Here is a 19,493-nt window from a genome sequence, read left to right as displayed (position 1 = left end):
ACTCCACAGAATGTACTGGTTATTTTTTGATGTGATACTTGTACCAGTACTTTTAACGAGGCAGCAGCACATTGTCAATTGATAATTTCTCCTAAATTTTACTAATTTATGTAAATTCAAGTGCCTGAACTAGTTTTGTATACTGTTAATTGCTATACAATTCTCTCTGCAGCTCCATAATTTAGTAGACACTAGTTAATAAGATTATCATCATAGCTATTATTACTACATTAAAAATTTCTTTTTGTATGACTTCAAACATTATTTGTTATACTTTTACTTTAGTAGTCTTACCATGCAACAGAACAGACTTTCTCTATCTCATATAAAGTCTATAAATATTGCTTTGAGAAATAGCATGTACAAAAACAAACAAACCAAAAATGAAATATATTTTTAACATGGAACCTTTTTTTAATGTGTTGATGTTTATATTTTCTTTTTGTAGCAATTGTAGCCAAGAAAATCCCTGCTCCAACAAATATGTCAAAAGCTCGCATTGAGAAACTCATGTCCAGCAACTCGCGTAGTTTTGAATCACTTCCACAGAAGAGCCAAGATTTAAGAAATGGTATGAGATTTTATCATCATTCTTTCTTGTTTCATTTAATTGTTCTTTTTCTAAATAAGGAATCATGGAATGTTACTTAACTCTTCTGTTATTCTCACCTGCCTTGTCAGGAAATTGTCTACTTGGTGTCTTTCTTTTATTAATTACCCATATATTCTGTACAGTCGAGTTTGTCATCCATTCATGGCATAAGCAGAGAGACTTTTAGCTCTGCCATTGAATAAATCATCACAATTATCTTTAGTTGTTCAAGGCACTAGATGGTGCCAAAGCTTTTGGTTTTGGTATTATGTAGTGCCTTACAAACATTATGAATAGTCTAGAGGTCTTTCAAAATTCATCTTCTTTGAAGATATTGAAATTCTTCTGTTCTTCCTCTGAGCTATAACAACTTTATTATAAAAGTAATGGAACTTAGAGTGATAGAAAATACACACTTCAGTAACATTGGTCAAAATCTGATATAAAATGGGAAACGAATAAAAGGTATTGAAATTTTTCTCGAAAAACGACTGTGTGGTTCAGATATTGCTTTGGCTCTTGCAATGTGGGCTTCTTGAATTTATTTCAAGTAAAACCATACTTTTGATGGTTGATTGCTTTTGAGGGCTCATGGGTGCTGGTGCCACATAAAATGCAGCCATGCCAGGGCTGTGTAAAAGCACCCAGTACACTCTAAAGTGGTTGGTGTTAGGAAGGGCATCCAGCCATGGAAACCATGCCAAAACAGACACGGGCAGCTCTTCAGCTTGCCAGTTCCTGTCAAACTGTTCAACCTTTGACAGCATGGAAAGCAGATGTTAAATGATGATGATGGTTTCACTGGCATTTCCTTGTTAATTGGCAAGCACAGAACAAGTTCTGAAACAACACATTAGAATAGAAGAATAATTATTCCTTAACAAAATAATATTGTTTCTTATTGGATCCATTGTGAGAGTGCACTGTTGTCATTTTTTTTTCTTCTTTTTCTGTATGAGTTAACTCTTGTCTCTTTGTGTTTGTAATATTTTCTTAAGTATTTTACTCTGTTCCATATTTATTAGATTTTCTGGCTTGCAGTTCATCAGAAGATGCTCCTGTAATTATATTTGTTTCAAAGATGGTAGCAATTGAAAGAAAATCACTTCCTCAGCATAAAGCAAGGTACTTATGTTTTTGGAATCTGAAAATATTTGTGTCAATTTCACTATATTAAATGTTCTGTAAATGAAAATGCTTGTAATATTTGGAGCATATCCGTAACATGAGCTGAGGAGAATTACAATACATGAATAGAAAACCATTTAGAATAAACCTACATGAGATAATCTAAGACTTATAGAAAAGCATTTAGAATAAAGTTACTTTGGCACAAGCTCACTTATTTGTTACAAAGGATTGTAGTCATTTGTATCTTCTCTGGTACATTACTGATAGCTTATTTTATCAACTCAAGAGGGTATGAAATGTAAGGGATCATAAGAATATCAATTTGGTTACTTACTAGTTCTGCAATTCCTCCTTAATTCTTTGGAATAAAGTAACACTTCTACCTTTTCTCCCCATTAAGTCCCACATACAAATATGTGAAAATACACTAAATGTCAGTGATAGTGGCAATATCTGCCTATTTTTAATTGTGAGGAAAAAAAAATGAGCCGCCCCACCGTTTGTTTTTTTTCTAATTTTTTTACTCCTACAATATATTTACTGGTACAGTTTGAATATGTTGACTCTGACATTTTCTGTATATTTTTCAGGCCTTTGACTGAAGCTGATTTGCAAGAGAAAAGAAGAATTGCTTTACAAAAGAGGGCAGAAAGGTTAGCTGCAAAAGCTACAGAAAATACTGAGAATGCAGAAGACAAGCAAAAATCCAAAGAAAATTTATGTAAGTCAGTCTGATAGCATTTATTTTATTTTAAAGAAACTTCAGTTTAATCCATTACATACTTTATTGGGTCAATTTCACATTGCAGTTAAAATTTATGTTCAATTTTAGAAAAGTGAGCATTGGAAGTAAGAGAAAAACATCGTCGTCATCATTTTAACATCTTTTACATGCTTGCATGGGTTGGATGGAATTTGGTGAGCCGGATTTTCTTCCTGTCATCATCATTTTTCCTCGTAAGATAATATTACCCTGTGATTATGGTGGCGAGCTGGCAGAATCGTTAGCACACTGGGCAAAATGCTTAGTGGCATTTCGTCTGTCTTCACATTCTGGGTTCAAATTCTGCTACAGTCGACTTTGCCTTTTATCCTTTTGGGGGCAATAAAATAAGTGGGTGGGGGTGGGGTGGGGTGGGGTCGATGCAATCGACTTCCCCACTCCCCCAAAATTGCTGGCCTGGCATAAAAGTTTGAAATCAGCATTTCCCTGTGATTAGATGTGTTTTCATGGATGTTTGGAAATGAAGGACATGGCTTGCATGGCAGAGTACTTACGAGGTTGAGTCAAAAAGTAATGCCATTTTGCTTAGGACAGGTATAATTACCAACACAGGAACTTGTATCATACATCAAAATGAAGCTGGTCCTCTGTGGATCACATCCCTACTTCTCAACACAGTCACCGTTTCTCTCAAAAGCAATGTTCCACCTTCAAATGAGAGCATGTATCCCTGCCCCGTAAAATTCTGTTGACTGTTCTTTGAGCCATTTCTTCACAATAGTTTTCACTTCCTCATCACTGGAATAATGTTTGCCTCTCAAACCCTCTTTCATGGGGCCGAAGAGATGATAGTTCAGTGACGAGGAAGTGAAAACTGTAGTGAAGAAGTGAATCAAAGAACAGTCAACAGAATTTTACAGGGCTGAGATACATGTTCTCATTTGAAGGTGACTATTTTGAGAAGTAGGGATGTAATCCACAGAAGACCAGCTTCATTTTGATGTATGATACATGTTCCTGTGTTGGTAATTATACCTGTCCTAAACAAAATGGCATTACTTTTTGACTCACCCTCATATTTACAATTATCATGTGATATTAAGGCAAAGACACAGTCAATAACATGTGTACACACACACTCACACAAGATGGATATCTTCCAGTTTACATCTACCATATCTATTCACAAAGCTTTGTTTGTGTATGGTCTTTAGTAGAAGGCACTTGCCCAAAGTGTCAAGTAGTGGGACTGAACCTGAAACCTTGTGGTTCTGTCATCTATTACTTATTTGAATCATTTGTAGCCATACTGAGGCACTGCCTTGAAAGGTTTTAGTTCTTAAGACCTAGTGCTTATTCTATCTGTCTCTTTTGCTGAACTTGGATGTTATGGGGACATAACCAACACTAGTTGTCAAACTTGTGGGAGACAAACAGAAAGACACATAGACATATGCATATATATATAGTTTGTTTTTATGTTCAGTTATAATAAAGACAATTTTACGTTTGTCTGATAGGTTATTGTATACTTTTGTAGAGTGAATTTATTTTTCATATACAAGAGTGCTCTATACTTTTGTAGAGTATGGATTTATTTTTCTTATACAAGAATGTTGTTGACAGTGACTTCAAAGTCACAGTGAACAACATTCCTGCACATATACAACAGGCTTCTTTCAGTTTCTGTTTACCAGATCCACTCACAGACTTTGGTCAGCCTGGACCCAGGATCACGTAGTTGGAAAGCAAAGTTCTCAGCATGCTTGCATCAGAATATTATAATGTCCATATTTTTATGTCATTTCTGTATTTTATTTATTTATTTATTTATTTGTTTTAGCTGGTGATCCTGTTAATAATGACACTGATTTAAATGGGGCCGTAGAACCTCAATCCGAGCATGTATTTATTGCCTTTGCACGTATATTTAGTGGTACAGTGAGAAAAGGATGTAAAGTGTTTGTTCTTGGACCAAAGCATGACCCAGAAAAAGCTCTTCAAGTAAGTTTTTCTTTTTCTTTTTATCAAATCAAAATTGCATAATCTTTTTACTTAACTTTTTTTTTTTTAAATGATTATTATTGAGGGTAGTCTGTTTGGGCTCTCTGGAAGTCCTTGGGGTAATTTGAATTTTTGTTCTGCTTATTTTTTATGCCCAGTTTTAAGCATGTTAGCAAGGGTTAGATGAATGTATTGTTGCCCTTATCTGTTTTCCAAATGATCTCATGTAGTCAGCCAAGATAAGTTGTTGGTAAATCACTGTTTCTAGCTTGCTGATTTCCAGAGACGTGCAGATGTAAACAAACACATACAAGCATGTGCATGTATGCATGCGTGCACGCACACACACAGAGGCTTCTTTTAGTTTCCAGTATCAAGGCAAGGAGACAGTGGCACACATACACATATATATATGATGAGCTTCTTTCAATTTCCATTTACTGAATGCACTCAGAAGGATTTGGTTGGTGTAAGGCTCTAATAGAAGACACTTTCCTGGAACCATGTGGTTGGAAAGCAAACTTACCATACAACCACATCTGACTTCATTATGTTATTCAATCTTATTTCCTTGATTCAAGTGAGATCTCGACTTGGGGTGTGGTTCTGAGTTCTGTAATCATCAATAGATTACTGTCTATATTAAAAGTCAGCTCTTTGGTAATTACATAAATGAATTAGCTATAAGTATATTTTGTGTTCTAAACAAATTACATAGAATGTTAAGAAACTGAGGATTCTGTAGTTGTAAATCAATTGTATATAAGCCAGTTGTAACGTACATGTTGGATTTTTGTATGCTATCCATATAGAAAGTCTGGCAACCAGACTGGGTTAGTCAGATGATGGACTCTGGTGGTGATGTTATTCCACACTTTCCAAACCCATGGCACTGAGATCAAGGCGCTACAACTTCAGGTCTTCAATTTGTTTCATGCAAATGGTACTGATTGTTAATTTTCCAACCACAGGAGGCAAAAATGTAAACTGATCTTGTAAGCAGTCAGTCACTTTACACATTAATTATCAAGTTTAATCTAGCATTCTACTTAGATTTAATTAGATTTCCATTGTGACACTAATTACTACTTAGTGTTTATACAGTTTTGGTTTAGTTGTAATGAATGTTGTTATAAATACAGTGAACAAAGGTGTTGGGTTGGCAGAATCATTTGTTTGTCTGAGAAAATGCCTTTCAGTATATGTTCTAGTGTTTTACATTCTGAACTGAAATCCCACCAAGTTCAATTAAGTACCAGTCAAGTGATAGGGTCAGTGTAATCTATTAAGCCTTTTCTTCCAGCATCAGTTCCATCTGACCCATGCAAGCATTGAAAAGTGGATGTTAAAATTATTCACCATCATCATCATCCTTTAACGTTCATTTTCTGTGCTGGCATGGATTGGATGGTTTGACCAGAGCTGGCAAGCAGGTAAGCTGCACCAGGTTCCAGCGTGATTTGGCTTGGTTTCTGTGGCTAGTTGTCTTTCCTAATGCCAACCACTTTACAGAGTGTACTGGATGCATTTAACATGGCTCTGGCACAGAGCTCTTGCAGGCCAATCCTCTTCAGCAGTGGGAGCAGCCCTAACACTTCTGCTGTGGAGGATGGGTCTTCTTGAGTACAATAAGGTGCCAGATATCTTGGTCCTTCATATGTTTGTGTCCTGAGGTCGTACTTTGTCCCAGGCCTTCTTGAGACTCCCTCTTCCATTTTGAATAATCGGCACTTCTTTATGGTGCATCACTTGACCAAACCACTGCAGTCTTTTCTCTTGCACACTGCATCTAATTCCTCTCATGCCTAACTTTTCTCTCAGCACATCAGTGCTCTGTCATACATGCACGCTTATATTGCAAATCCAGGGGAACATACTAGCCTTGCATGTCCTCTGCATTCAGGGCCCATGTGTCACTACCATGTAGAATTGCTGTTCTTTTGTTTAAAGTAAATAATTTATAATACTGTTATCTGAATTGTTTGTTTAATTTGTTATTGTAGTTTATTGCTTTTGCTTTCTCCTCATTTTCATTATGAATTTTCTATTTCCATACAGAATGAACAATCAACTTTACTTGAAAATTCTGACCTTACTGTTAATGAACTTTCAAGTAGTCAACACATCATGTCATTCACAGTACAAGATTTATATTTATTCATGGGAAGAGAGCTGGAAATTATGGATGAAGTACCTGCAGGAAATGTTCTTGGTGAGTTTAGATAGTTTACCATAATCTACTGGTTCAGCAAAAGAGACCAATAGAATAAATACTACGATAATGAATTTATTTCGGTGGTAGTGATGTATTATTTTCAAGTTAGGTATGTAGTTGAAGTTACTGTATGAATAAGAGTTATCTAAGGAATTTCTCCTATGTTGTTACTTAATTTCCTCAATCTGAGATTTAATATGTAAGGTTATTAAACAACATGTTTTTTTACTTTTGTGGTATTGGTTAAATTTGCAGGAATTGGAAGTTTAGAAGAATATGTTCTGAAGACAGCAACGTTATGTGAAACCATAGCATGTCCTGCTTTCACTGACATGCACTTCGAGGCTGCTCCCATTGTACGTGTTGCTATTGAGCCACAAAATATCTGTAAGTCTATTTTATTTTTTTTCAGTATTATTTTAAAGTTAAAGGCAGTGAGCTTGCTGAATCATTAGCATGCCAGGCAAAATGCTTAGCATTTTTACGCTCTGAGTTCAAATTCTGTCATGGTCTACTTTGTCTTTCATCCTTTCAGGAACGATAAATTAAGTACCAGTTGAGTACTGGGATCAATGTGATCAACTTACTCCTTCCCTTGGTATTGCAGGACTTGTGCCAAAATTTGAAATCAGTATTGTTTTGAATGTGCTTGAGTCTTATGTTACAAAAATCTTTATATGAAATGTAACTTTTTTTGTTGTTAGGTGATATGCCTAATTTGGTGAAAGGACTTCGTTTGTTAAATCAAGCTGATCCCTGTGTAGAAGTCCTTGTCCAAGAAACTGGTGAGCATGTTATTGTTGCAGCAGGAGAAGTTCATTTACAGCGTTGCCTTGAAGATTTAACAGATAGGTAATTACTAGACTTTGTATATATGGCTTCTTGCCTTTATTACAGAAATTATGGAAAATTGATCAAAAACAGTTTCAAACTTTTTTTTTTTTTTTTTTTTTCATTGCAGGTATGCTAACGTACAGATCATTGCTTCCTCACCGATTGTGCCATTCCGTGAAACAATAATTACTCCTCCAAAAACTGATATGGTCAATGAAGCTATTGTTCAAATGACTGATACAAAATATTTACGTATGAAGAATATAGAGAATGATATAGAGGAGATTAGACCCGGTCTTATTGAAATACAAACACCAAATCGAAAATGCACAATTCACCTCAGTGCAAAACCTCTCCCGGAAGAAGTCACAAACATTTTGGAAAAAAGTACAGAGGTCTTAAAATATTTCCAGGTTCAAATAAAAATCCGAACTTCTAAAGGAGACCAATTAAATTGTACTGAAATAAATCATGTTATGGATGAAGGTGTCCGAAATCTAAAGAAACAGTTAAATGATGCTTTTTCACAAGCAGGTAAAGAATGGCAGGGGTTCACTGATCATATATGGTCCTTTGGGCCTCGGCATGTTGGACCAAATGTACTCGTGAATAAAATCCCTAATTACCAAAGACCTTCGTTATGGAACATTACAGATGATACCACTGGCATTCTGCGTAGTTATGATGATAGCATTATCAGTGGTTTTCAAATGGCTACTTTGTCGGGCCCTCTTTGTGAAGAACCAATGCATGGTGTCTGTTTTATTATTGAACAGTGGGATTACTTGGACAGTCTTAATGGTACATCATCATGTTGTATAGGTGATACAAATGGTGCATCAGAGGAGAGAAAACAAGACCTAACATACACTAATGAGGTTGCATATGGCCCATTTTCAGGGCAGTTAATGTCGACTATAAAAGATGGTTGTAGAAAGGTATTCTTAACTCAGTCAATGCGTTTAATGGTTGCTATGTACAAATGTGATATTCAAGCTACTGCTGATGTACTTGGTAAGTCGAATTTCTTTTGAAAGTAAATCTCCAAATTTTTGCATTCATATGTTTATGAAATAGTTACTCTTTAATTCAAGATAGATTTATAAAAAAATATTACTCTGTAATATAGATATGAGCTTTTCCTAGTTGGGAATTTTTAAGTCAGAAAATATGCTCTTGCTAACTCAGTTTTAAACCATGTATAAATTTCAATTATTGGTTCACTAATGTTAAGTGAAAAGTGTTTCATGCAATCTCATACACTTTGCTGACAGTAAAATTACTGGATTGCACATTGATTCAGCATTTTCAACAACTAGTGTATTGTCTTCATGCGAAAGGTACATGATAAACATAATTTTGCTTGTTTCATTAACACATTTAACTTTCAACCGGCCAAACAGTTAGAATACTTTGCTGTCTAAACAATGGCTCTGGCAGTAAGAAAATATTAGTTTCAAACACTTCTTCATTCTGACACAAGAAAAAAGAAACAAAGATAAAAAAAAATACTTACAATTGCAAATCTTAGAATGTACTTTTTAAAATGTCAGATTACTTGTAACTGCTATCCTACCTACACTAATTTGAAAAAGATTGTAGTTGTTAATCCTTGTTCATATTCACTTATTTCAGGTAAACTCTATGCTGTACTTGGAAAGCGCAATGGTAAGGTACTTCATGAAGATATGAGAGAAGGTACTCGGGTATTTAATATTGAAGCAGCTCTACCAATTATTGAAAGCTTTGGTTTTGCTGAAGATATCAGGAAAAAAACAAGTGGTTTGGCCAGTCCACAACTCCGTTTTAGTCATTGGGAGGTAAGGAAAAATTTTGATTAATTAAGGATAAATTAAAAGAACTGATTATATGTAGTGATTTCTAACATAGCCAAACTATGTTGACTTAATCCTTTTTGATCAAAGCCAGTGAGTTTTGGATTTGGTTACTAAACACTAAGGTATTTTGTCTAGTACTCTGCTGGTACTGTCACTTCATTACTTTATTATGATCATGATATCCACTCATTCCTGCTCGCATGCCTTGAATAGGTTATCTCCAGCATGGGCATCACACCACTTGATGTGTTTCTTTGTCAATTCTTTTGTGAGGTTCCACCTTCTCTGATCATCATCAACAACATTTTCCATCCTGGCATGGGTTGGGTGGATTGACAAGAACTGGTAAGGCCAGATGTTTTGGCTTGGTTTCTACAGCAGGATGTCCTTCCTAATGACAACCACTTTACAGACCAGCTTTTGTAATTTCTCCTATATCTTCCATGATCTTTAGCTTCTATAAGGTGTTTTAACTTGAATTGCTTGGTATGTCTTTACTCAACTGTAATCCTGTATATGCGTCACATGATTATACCTGTGCAGTTCATCTCTTTTGCTCTTTACATCTGATTTCACCCAGATCATTCATGCTTCATAATTCGTGCACATTAACATTGCATACTCAGCAGAGCATATTTGTCTCATTTTAATGTTCAGCCTTTGCAATTCTTCTGCATTTAATGCCCAGTGTTTTGTTACTGTACTTCATACATATCATGCAATCTGCCCTTCATTCTTATAGCTCCAGTTCTTACTCTAGCTACTATACTTTCAAAACTCTATCACCACTGTTAATTATATTACATACGTAACAGAAACTATCAACTATTTCTAGAGAAACTTCTCTGCAGTTGAAAATATTTATTACCTGGATGCTCTTTCTATTACAGATGAAGGCTTCCTTTTCTGATAACCTGCCTATGAACCCATTACCCCTCTTGTACACTTTTTTTTTTTTGCATACTGAGCAGAGAAACTTCCCAATGGTAGCAAAGTCCTGTTTTATTTATTTTTTTTCTACTAGGTTTACTTTAAGGACTTAATTTCATGCTAAGACTTTTTTTTTTGATAATTATCAACATACAGAAGTTCCTTTTGGGTGGTTAGTCTCTTAAACTTCTTTTATGGCCAGCAGAACTATCATATGCAATAGAGGGCCTTAATTGGTACCTGCTCTAAGTTCAGATTTCACTGAGATTAACTTTGTCGTTGATCCTTTCTGGATAAATAAAACCACCCCAAATGGTAGATTGGCCCTTTGTGTTCTTATGGCAACAACACTAGTGCTAAAGCAATGGCCTTGGACAACATCTGTGGCATGAAGAAGAGCCTTTCATGCATGGACAACTGTCAGTCTTCCACACTCAAAAAAATAAAACTTGCCCCAGCCTTGATAGAAGGTCAACTCCAGCTGACAAATACTCTTAAATGACTTTGTAATAATTCTTTTGGGACCTGTAGATCTTGAAGCACATGAAGTTACACACATACATGTGTGTGTGTGTAGTGGGTTATCCCATAAATGTGTTTTTTTTTTTTTTTTTCAATTGCATGAATTAAACATTTACGTTTTCAAAGCTATAATGGATGTGAGAAAGGGGCATATTTTACTTTATAAGTTCAATAAAGGTAACAATGCAATGGAAAGTGTGGGGAATATTAATGCAGTATATGGGGATCTAAATATATATATATATACTTTTACTCTCGTTTGTCATTTGTAAGCCTAGTACTTATTCTATTGGTCTTTTTGCTGAACTGCTAAGTTACGGGGACGCAAACACATCAGCATTGGTTGTCAAGCGATGCTGAGGGACAAACAAACAAACAAACAAACATACATACACGATGGACTTCTTCCAGTTTGTCTACCAAATCCACTCAAGGCTTGGGTCGGCCCGAGGCTATAGTGGAAGACACTTGTCCAAGGTGCCACGCAGTAGGACTGAACCCGGACCACGTAATTGGTAAGCAAGCTACTTACCACACAGTCACTCCTATGTATATAAATGTTAATAGTGGGTGGAAAATCCCTTTTGGGTAGAAAATATTGAAGTCTGCCTGTGGGATTCAAGTCATTTCTTGTAGACAATGTCTTGTAAAAGTAATTGATGATAGCTAATGTTCTTTTGTATTTTTAGGTTGTTGACATGGATCCCTTCTGGGAACCTCAAACCGAGGAGGAATATCTACATTTTGGAGAAAAGGCTGATTCAGAGAATTTGGCTCGGTCATATATGAATGCAGTGCGTAAACGAAAAGGTTTAAAGGTTAATGAAAAAATTGTAGAACATGCAGAAAAACAAAGGACGTTAAAGAAAAATAAATAAACCTTACTAATTCTTTAAAATTTATGTTGGAGACCAATTATTCTAATGAATGTAATTTTACAAACTAAGATATATTGTCCGAAAATAAAATGTATTCATAATTTATTTGATTTTTATTTTGCTGTCTGTCTTTGAGAAAATTCTTACATTCATTGTTAGAGTAATTAATGATACAGCTTAGAATTTGAAACTGGTATTGCTCAGATTTAATAGCCTAATGGGGTTTACATAAAGAGTAAAATATATCGTGTGTGTTAGTTTGTTTTCAATAGATCAGTGAACTAATTAATATTGAAGCAAATAATTTGTCCTAACAAATTTTTTTTTTTTTTTTTTTTGACAGTTTTGTCATAATATGAATGGCTTCCATTGGGCACCAAACATTACAATTTGTCTTTATATTAGACTTTTTAGGTTCTAATTACAAGGGAAGTAACCGTCACTTCACTGCATGTGTAATCTTTAAGATTTGAGTAACCGCCCCTTTCCCGTGACGGATTTAATAACAGTTGTGCCTCGGGTATACGAGTTAATTCATTCCCCGGAGGTTGGTCGTAAAGCAGAGCAATTTCCCCTAGTAGCAATGTTCGTTCCCAGAAAAATATTTTGCCTATAAAACTTATAGTTGTTAGCTTAGAAGCTTCTCCACCCCCACCCCCCCGCTCTTTATAAATTTCTCGGTGATATGCTGAAGCATTTGTTATGTTAGTAGAAACTTTTGCACTTCGGTCAAAATTTGGATATTGTGCTTGAAAAATATAACTCGTAAACCTGGGGTCTTGTAAAGTGAGGTATTACTGTATTTATTCAACTAGTGTTTACTTTTAACGGTAATGATCATTTAATTTTTTTCTTTTCTGCACATTATACAAGTCCTGAATTATACTTTCATGCAGATTGACGCCCTTGGGTAATTTCCATCAGTCACATCTATACTAGTAGTACTCTAACAATACGTCTGGCAATGCCTTGCAAAGGGAGTCTGGAAGTGTCACCATGCTTGCTAAGGATCATGTTAAAATAATAACCAAGTTATGTTTTTATTTTATTGCATGCATAATTTTTTATTGATATTAGGCATTAAGCTATAATGGAGGTGACAAAGGGGCATATTTTGCTTTATGAGTTCAATAAAGGCAACAACGCAACAGAAAGTACGGGGAATCAGACAATAAGTATAAGCCAGTGTGAACAGTGGTTCCAGAAAGTCTGAGCCCGAAACTACAGCCTAGAAGATCTGTAGAGCTCGATGAGGATGTCCTGCAAACCCTTGTGGAGCAAAATCCCATAGTAACTAGCAGAGAAGCTTTGGATCAAATAGTGACGAGAAATGAGTTCTCTATTAAAATGTCAAGCACCAAAGACAGTGGGTAGGGAAAGGACTTCTGACTACAAGGCTATTTTTATTATTTCAATTACTAAATGAATATACTACAGGTTTCAAGACCTGCTGTTCTACATAAAAAGAGTAAAACATTTGAGTATAGCAATTTATAAATAGTTAAAATTATTACATTATAATTTGTATGAAGCAACTAAAGTCAGGTAGAGAAAAGTAAGCATGCACAGAGCTGAGTTAGTAATTTCATTTTTTATTCTTAATTGCTACTTTACCAAAACTTTAATATCTGAAAGAATGCATGAATATAGCATAACGTAATTTCTTTCTTATAAATATTAATTGTATGATTTTGATAGTAAAATAACATTAGCAGAAAGAGAAACTTAACCCTTCAGCATTTAAACTGGCTATTTTATAATTTGTGTGTATTTAATCTATAAATGCAAAACAACACCACAGAGGAATCGAATTAAGCTTAAATAATGAACCATGATATGATAAGAGATTACTGTACTTACAAAATGTCTGGTAATTATAAAGATTCTGATGCTTTTAGTTGCAAAATGTTCATGAGCTACTGACAATTAGGAAAAAACTCATTTTTGGTTTAATACGAACAAGGGTCTTAAAATGGAATCAATCTGCATTAATAACTTGACAGTGAAAGATGAAAGCATTAAGATATAGATAAATTATACATTGTTGAAAGGAAAACTTTTTGAACTACTGTTAGAATTTGTTCAACATTTATTCATTTTGAGGGGGAAAAACTATTTGTCAGAAAAGAAACAATTAGTATCTTAGAAACCATATTTCTTAATGAGAAAAATTTAGAGATTGGATATTTAAACCGATAGAGGAAGTATGATACAAAGAGTATTTTTTTTAATATTTAGGCTTAAAAAATTGTAAATAGACATTTAAAACATTTTACAAAAATATGAACAAAAGTGAGAATAATGGAAAAGTGAGAATAATTGTTTTTGTTTTGGGAATTTTGCCTGCAAGAATTCATTTCTCTAATAGAAAAAAAGTGACAATGGTAGGGAGGTGGGAATTACTAAAATCTTAACATTTTTTTTGTTTTTGTTTTTTTTTAGAAACATTAAACTATTTTAAGGACATATAAATGACTGATGAAATGTTTAAAATTACAGTTTGCATTCATAAATTTTTAAAAACATCTTTGTTCATTTTGTTTACATAGTTATTTTACAAAAAAGAAATTCTTATAAGTGAAAATGTAACTGGTTCCATAAAATTCTGGGCTGATGGATACAACATTCTATCCTTTTTTTTTTTAAATCTTTTTTTTTGTTTTTTTACATGGATGATATTTTTTTTTTTCATTTACAGAGAAATTACAATGATAATGAATGAACAAACCAGCTTATTATTTAATGGATACCTTCAGGCAGTTGTTCTTTGGCATTGTGTTGACAGGGGAAAGGAAGGAAAGGAAAAAAAAACAAAAACACTGAATCATTTACTGCAGACTGAATTGGTGCCAAAATATATAAGATTGTATCATTTCATGTGCAAGCTGGACGGAATTATGTAACTCAGATTATATGGGAAAATGTCAGTTAAAATGAAAACGGAATACAAATAATATTTAAAAAAAAAAAGATTAAAATACATAATATAGATTCAGAAAAAAATTCTTTTCTGAAACAAATATTCGATTAATCACTTGCATATGTATAAGGCATATAAAATCAATAACTCTTAATACAGCCTGCAGATACATTAATATATGATTAGGTCAACAGGAAATTAATTGGGGGTAACTGATTGTAAATCTATTAAAAACTTACATGAGAACTGCTAAAAGAAATTTTGTTGAAAATGTTAGAGAATATTTATAGAATTAATAAGAATTTCTGGGGGTGGGGGACTTGTTCAATATAAATCTGTATAATTTAGACCTACAATAGTTTGGAAAATAAATAATTCTAATTATTTATGTAAAAAGGAGTTGACAAGTACTAGATTTCAAACCTGAAATGTTTTGATAAGATTAAGTCAAACTTTTTAAAGTAAAAAAAAGAAAATCAAAAAAGTTTCAAAACCTAAATTAAGCATATTTCCTCTTAACTAAATAATGGCAATTAATCCAAAGAGATGATAGATGACTGACTAGATAAGCTGTTGGACCACTTTGTTGAAGATTTGACAAAGAGAGTATCTTATCATTATTAATCAACTCTTGAATGGCTCTGAAATAAATGCAGTAAGCAGTTATAGATGAGAGAATGATATATTAGCTGTGTCAACTGAATTGACACTAAGGACACTTAGGAATTAAAATGTGAATGGAATGGAAATGATTTTTGTGGAGAATTAGTAGAAGAAACAAGGAACAAAATTTCCAAGAGTACTCAACAATAACAAAATGCTTTTTTTAGTACATTTTGTCATTATTCATATTCAAAGTAAAACAGATGGCATTGCAACAGCTTTTCTAACCTATATAAATTAATTTGAACACAACATGACAACTATGCAGACAACATATTAGTCAGTAGTTCAATAATAAATTATTAAGTAAAAAATATATTTCATAAAGCTGTACTAGTGAGGAAAACAGTAATGGCCCCTTTACCATCAATGTGCTAAATATTATTTCATATGAATACGAAACTACTACTCTACAGAACATCCTTTGCCATATCTACTCTTTAAATACTAGTCTGAGTGTTCAAAACTAAACAAATAAATTGTCTTTTAACTATAGAACTCAAAGTAGACAAAGCATTTCTGCTATAGGCACAAGGCCTGAAATCTGGAGGGTGGAGGGGGCTAGTTGATTATATTGACCCCAGTGTTTCACTGATACTTAATTTATCAAACCTGAAAAGATGAAAGGCAAAGTTAACCTAAGCAGAATTTGAACTCAGAATGTAAAGGTGGACGAAATGCCACAAAGCTAACAATTCTGCCAGCTTGTAGCGTTTATATAGCCATAAATAATATCATGTAGGTTTTAAAAACCCTTGGACAGAAAACAGGTGAAGTCTTTCCATTGACTTTTTTCTAATTGAACGGGTTTTTTAACCTGATATTCTTACAACATGCTATTATCTATAGCTTTATCTACTTTGAATTATTCTACTGTTAAAAATGATTTATTTCATACCTCTTGGAATTTTTAAATGTTAATGATGCAAACAAATAATATACAAGATCTATGCTGGATATCAGTCTTGCTATCAATCTCAAAGACTTCTCTTCCATAATAAACTATAAATCACATACATCACATGTTGCACAACCCAACAGTACAATGAAATCAAAATACTAATAATGAAAGATGATATGGATGTGTGAGGGAAATATTTTATGGGGCCAGTAAAGAATTAAAAAGTGGGTGGATATATTGCCACATTTAATAAAATTTAAAATGGTTTTAAAATTGTTCATGATATAAGAAAGAATTATGTGGATGCAAACTCTAATTTGACTTCTTATTAATAAAAAATGGAGAGGCAAACAATTTCCCTTTTTATTTGGTAGGCTTGCCATCTGAACTGTTTTAGCAGCATAATAGACTCCTTAGCAAAGCATTGCACTGGAGCCTCTACATTTATTTCTTGACAACAAGCATCATCTTACATAGAGTTGGACCCTGGGTGTGTGTGTTTAGTGTGCCTATGTCTTAGTTTTGAGAAGGACAAAACAAGTTTTAAGAAAATTTGCATATAGATTTAACTATTAGCAGCATTACTAACCTTTTTAAAGCCCACTAAACTCTGCTGGAATGCACTCTACTAACGATAAATAAGTACAGAAGTACTGCATCCACCTCCCAGAAACAACTAAATTGGGCGAAAGTACAGAATATGCACACCTAGTGTTTAGGGTTAGGATTTTTGTTACGCCGAAAACGGGTGGTGTGCGTATTCTTTACCTTCCGCCACAAAAATTGAACAACAAATTAACTGAGATTACTTTACTTTGTAAGACGGAAAAAGTATGGGGTATCTTTTCTCTCTCCTGTACAAAATTGCCAATACATAAAATGAAATTGTATTATGAACAATTGAACAAGAACTAACATTCATGTGAACTGTTTAATAATTAAAGAACAATGAATAAATTGTCACATTTAGTAAATGTGCAGTTATTAGGATGTAAATTTGAAGTATCTCAGACACTTCAACTTTAAATCTGTTGGCAATTTATGATATTGTTGCATAGAATATTACCGTTCATTTTTCTCTGTTTCTGCTGCAGATATAGCATTTAGTTGTCAGAATGGAGCTGTCTAATTTTCACACACCTTTGGAGCTAGTTCTCAGAACTTCCACACTCAACGACCTGTTCGTCACAGAATTACGTCTGGTGTATTTTTGAAGGGAGATAACAATTAAAATTTATTGAGATAGCTTAGTAAAGGGAGATAATTAGCCAACACTTACAATTTATTTGAATAAGTTTTCATGATAAATGAATGTTGCTTTACAGACAGATTTCACAGAATCAACAAGAACAAATTAAACGAATGAGTTACTTGAGTTAGTGATAAGAAATATATTCGTTATATATTATTAAAGAACAAAAATATAAATTTAACACTTTGATCGTGGAACAAGTATTTTTTATCTCAAATTCTACAGTGGAGACACATTTCTGAGTTACTCTTTTCAGCAGGTCTACCACATATCTTCCAGTTATCTAAGATAAACAGATATTAGAGTCGATCCAAGAAGCAATTCAATGAACTGTAATGATACTGAATATTGATGCAATATCACTTTGGAAAATGGGTCTTTTGACTACCTACTACTAATATTGGTTTCAAATTTTGGTACATGGCCAGCAATTTTTTTTTGTTTTTTTTTTGTAGGGGGGGGGGGTAAATTAATTACATCGATTCCAGTGCTCAACTGGTAAAACTTAGAATGTAAAGACAGACTAAATGCTAACGATTCTCTCTGCTCACCGCCCTACTACCTGATAATATTCATAAGCATAAATTTATGTTTTAATGGACTAATAGGTGTAGCTATTAATACTTAGAGTCTGTTAATTCAAAGGTAGTCTAGGGCCCTTTCTTATTGTTTTTAATACAAACCATCATCATATCGACGTTTAACATCTGCTTTCCATGCTAGCATGGGTTGGACGATTTGGCTGAGGACTGGCGGCTGCACCAGGATCCAATCTGATCTGGCAGAGTTTCTACAGCTCAATGCCCTTCCTAATGTCAACCATTCCGAGAGTGTAGTAGGTGCTTTTACGTGCCACTGGCACAAGGGCCAGTCAGGCTGTACTGGCAACGGCCACACTCAAATGGTGTTTTTTACGTGCCACCTGCACAGGAGCCAGTCCAACGGCACTGGCAACAACCCCGCTCAAATATTTTTTCATGTGCCAGTAAGGCAATGCTGGTAACGATCACACTTGAATAGTGCTTTTTATGTGCCACCGGCATGGAGGCCAGTCAACGCTCGGATGGTGCTCTTAGCGCTCCACTAGCACGGATGCCAGTCATCGATTTCGATTTCCCTTGCCTCAACAGGTCTTCACAAGCAGAGTTTTATGAAAACTTTAATCCAGTATATAGGTGCAGGCATGGCTGCGTGGTACGAAGCTTGCTTCCCAACCACATCGTTCCAGGTTCAGTCCCACTGTGAAAGCTGTCACAGGTGTATAAAATGATTCTAAAAATATCTATGGAAAGCAAACAAAAACACAAAGTTTTTAGTTTAAGAATAAAAAAGGAATTAAAAGATTGTCTTCAAACAGAAGTAAGATTGAAGGACTAAAGACATTGTGCTTACTACATTAAAAAAAACAACAATATGAAATCTTTTTCAATATACCCTAAAACCATATGATAGTTATAATAAGCTACATCTGGGAAAGAATGTTTTGTCTGAACTTAAATAAATACATAAGTAAACACAATTTTTGGAAAATATTTAGATATTAATTTTTTTCTACAATTTGTATTTACTTAAACTTAATTTAATTCAAATTTTATTTTCGTTACATCACAAACACAATAAATCTGGACCTCATATGCTAATTTTGTAACCACTCTGTGAAGCTTTTTTTTTTTTTTCCCCCTTTGAAGTTATATAAATAATGAATATCTTAATTTAACAAAAATTCAAGGTTTTAAAATAGAAAATTTACAGCTAAATGCTCATTATAACAACAACTGATCTATAATTCTTTCTACTCAGGCAGAAGGGCTGAAATTTCAGGCAGGGGTGCAATTGATTATATTGACCTCAGTGCTCAACAAGTATTTGTTTTATTGACTCCAAAGGAATGAAAAGCAAAACAAACCTCATTGGAATTTGAATTCAGAACATAAAAATGGACAAAACACTGCTTAGCATTTTGTCCAGCATAATAATGAATCTGCCAACCCACCACCCTTCAATGAATTTATAATGATGTTAATACTTATTTTTCAGTATGGTATGTAGGTATTTTGAAAATACCTCATGGAGTGACAACTATGCCCTG

General features: G+C 34.0%; 1 protein-coding gene across 2 annotated transcripts in view; it reads left to right on the top strand.

Moving 5' to 3' along the window:
* The window catches only part of LOC106867407 (elongation factor-like GTPase 1), a 31,671-nt gene extending 19,898 nt beyond the window's left edge, over nucleotides 1-11,773 (top strand). For both annotated transcript variants that reach the window (XM_089345421.1, XM_014912273.3), the window contains 10 exons: nucleotides 449-571; nucleotides 1,618-1,717; nucleotides 2,314-2,444; nucleotides 4,291-4,451; nucleotides 6,510-6,663; nucleotides 6,922-7,053; nucleotides 7,371-7,518; nucleotides 7,628-8,514; nucleotides 9,136-9,320; nucleotides 11,480-11,773. In XM_089345421.1, the coding sequence (XP_089201547.1) occupies nucleotides 449-571; nucleotides 1,618-1,717; nucleotides 2,314-2,444; nucleotides 4,291-4,451; nucleotides 6,510-6,663; nucleotides 6,922-7,053; nucleotides 7,371-7,518; nucleotides 7,628-8,514; nucleotides 9,136-9,320; nucleotides 11,480-11,668 (2,210 nt within the window). In that variant the 3' untranslated portion in view covers nucleotides 11,669-11,773. The remainder of the gene's footprint in view (nucleotides 1-448; nucleotides 572-1,617; nucleotides 1,718-2,313; nucleotides 2,445-4,290; nucleotides 4,452-6,509; nucleotides 6,664-6,921; nucleotides 7,054-7,370; nucleotides 7,519-7,627; nucleotides 8,515-9,135; nucleotides 9,321-11,479) is intronic.
* Nucleotides 11,774-19,493: the final 7,720 nt, after the last annotated feature.

The sequence above is a fragment of the Octopus bimaculoides genome, chromosome 2, assembly GCF_046866305.1.
Source record: "Octopus bimaculoides isolate indiv1 chromosome 2, ASM4686630v1, whole genome shotgun sequence".
Lineage (NCBI taxonomy): Eukaryota > Metazoa > Mollusca > Cephalopoda > Octopoda > Octopodidae > Octopus > Octopus bimaculoides.
This window is presented reverse-complemented; position numbering and strand designations above follow the sequence as displayed.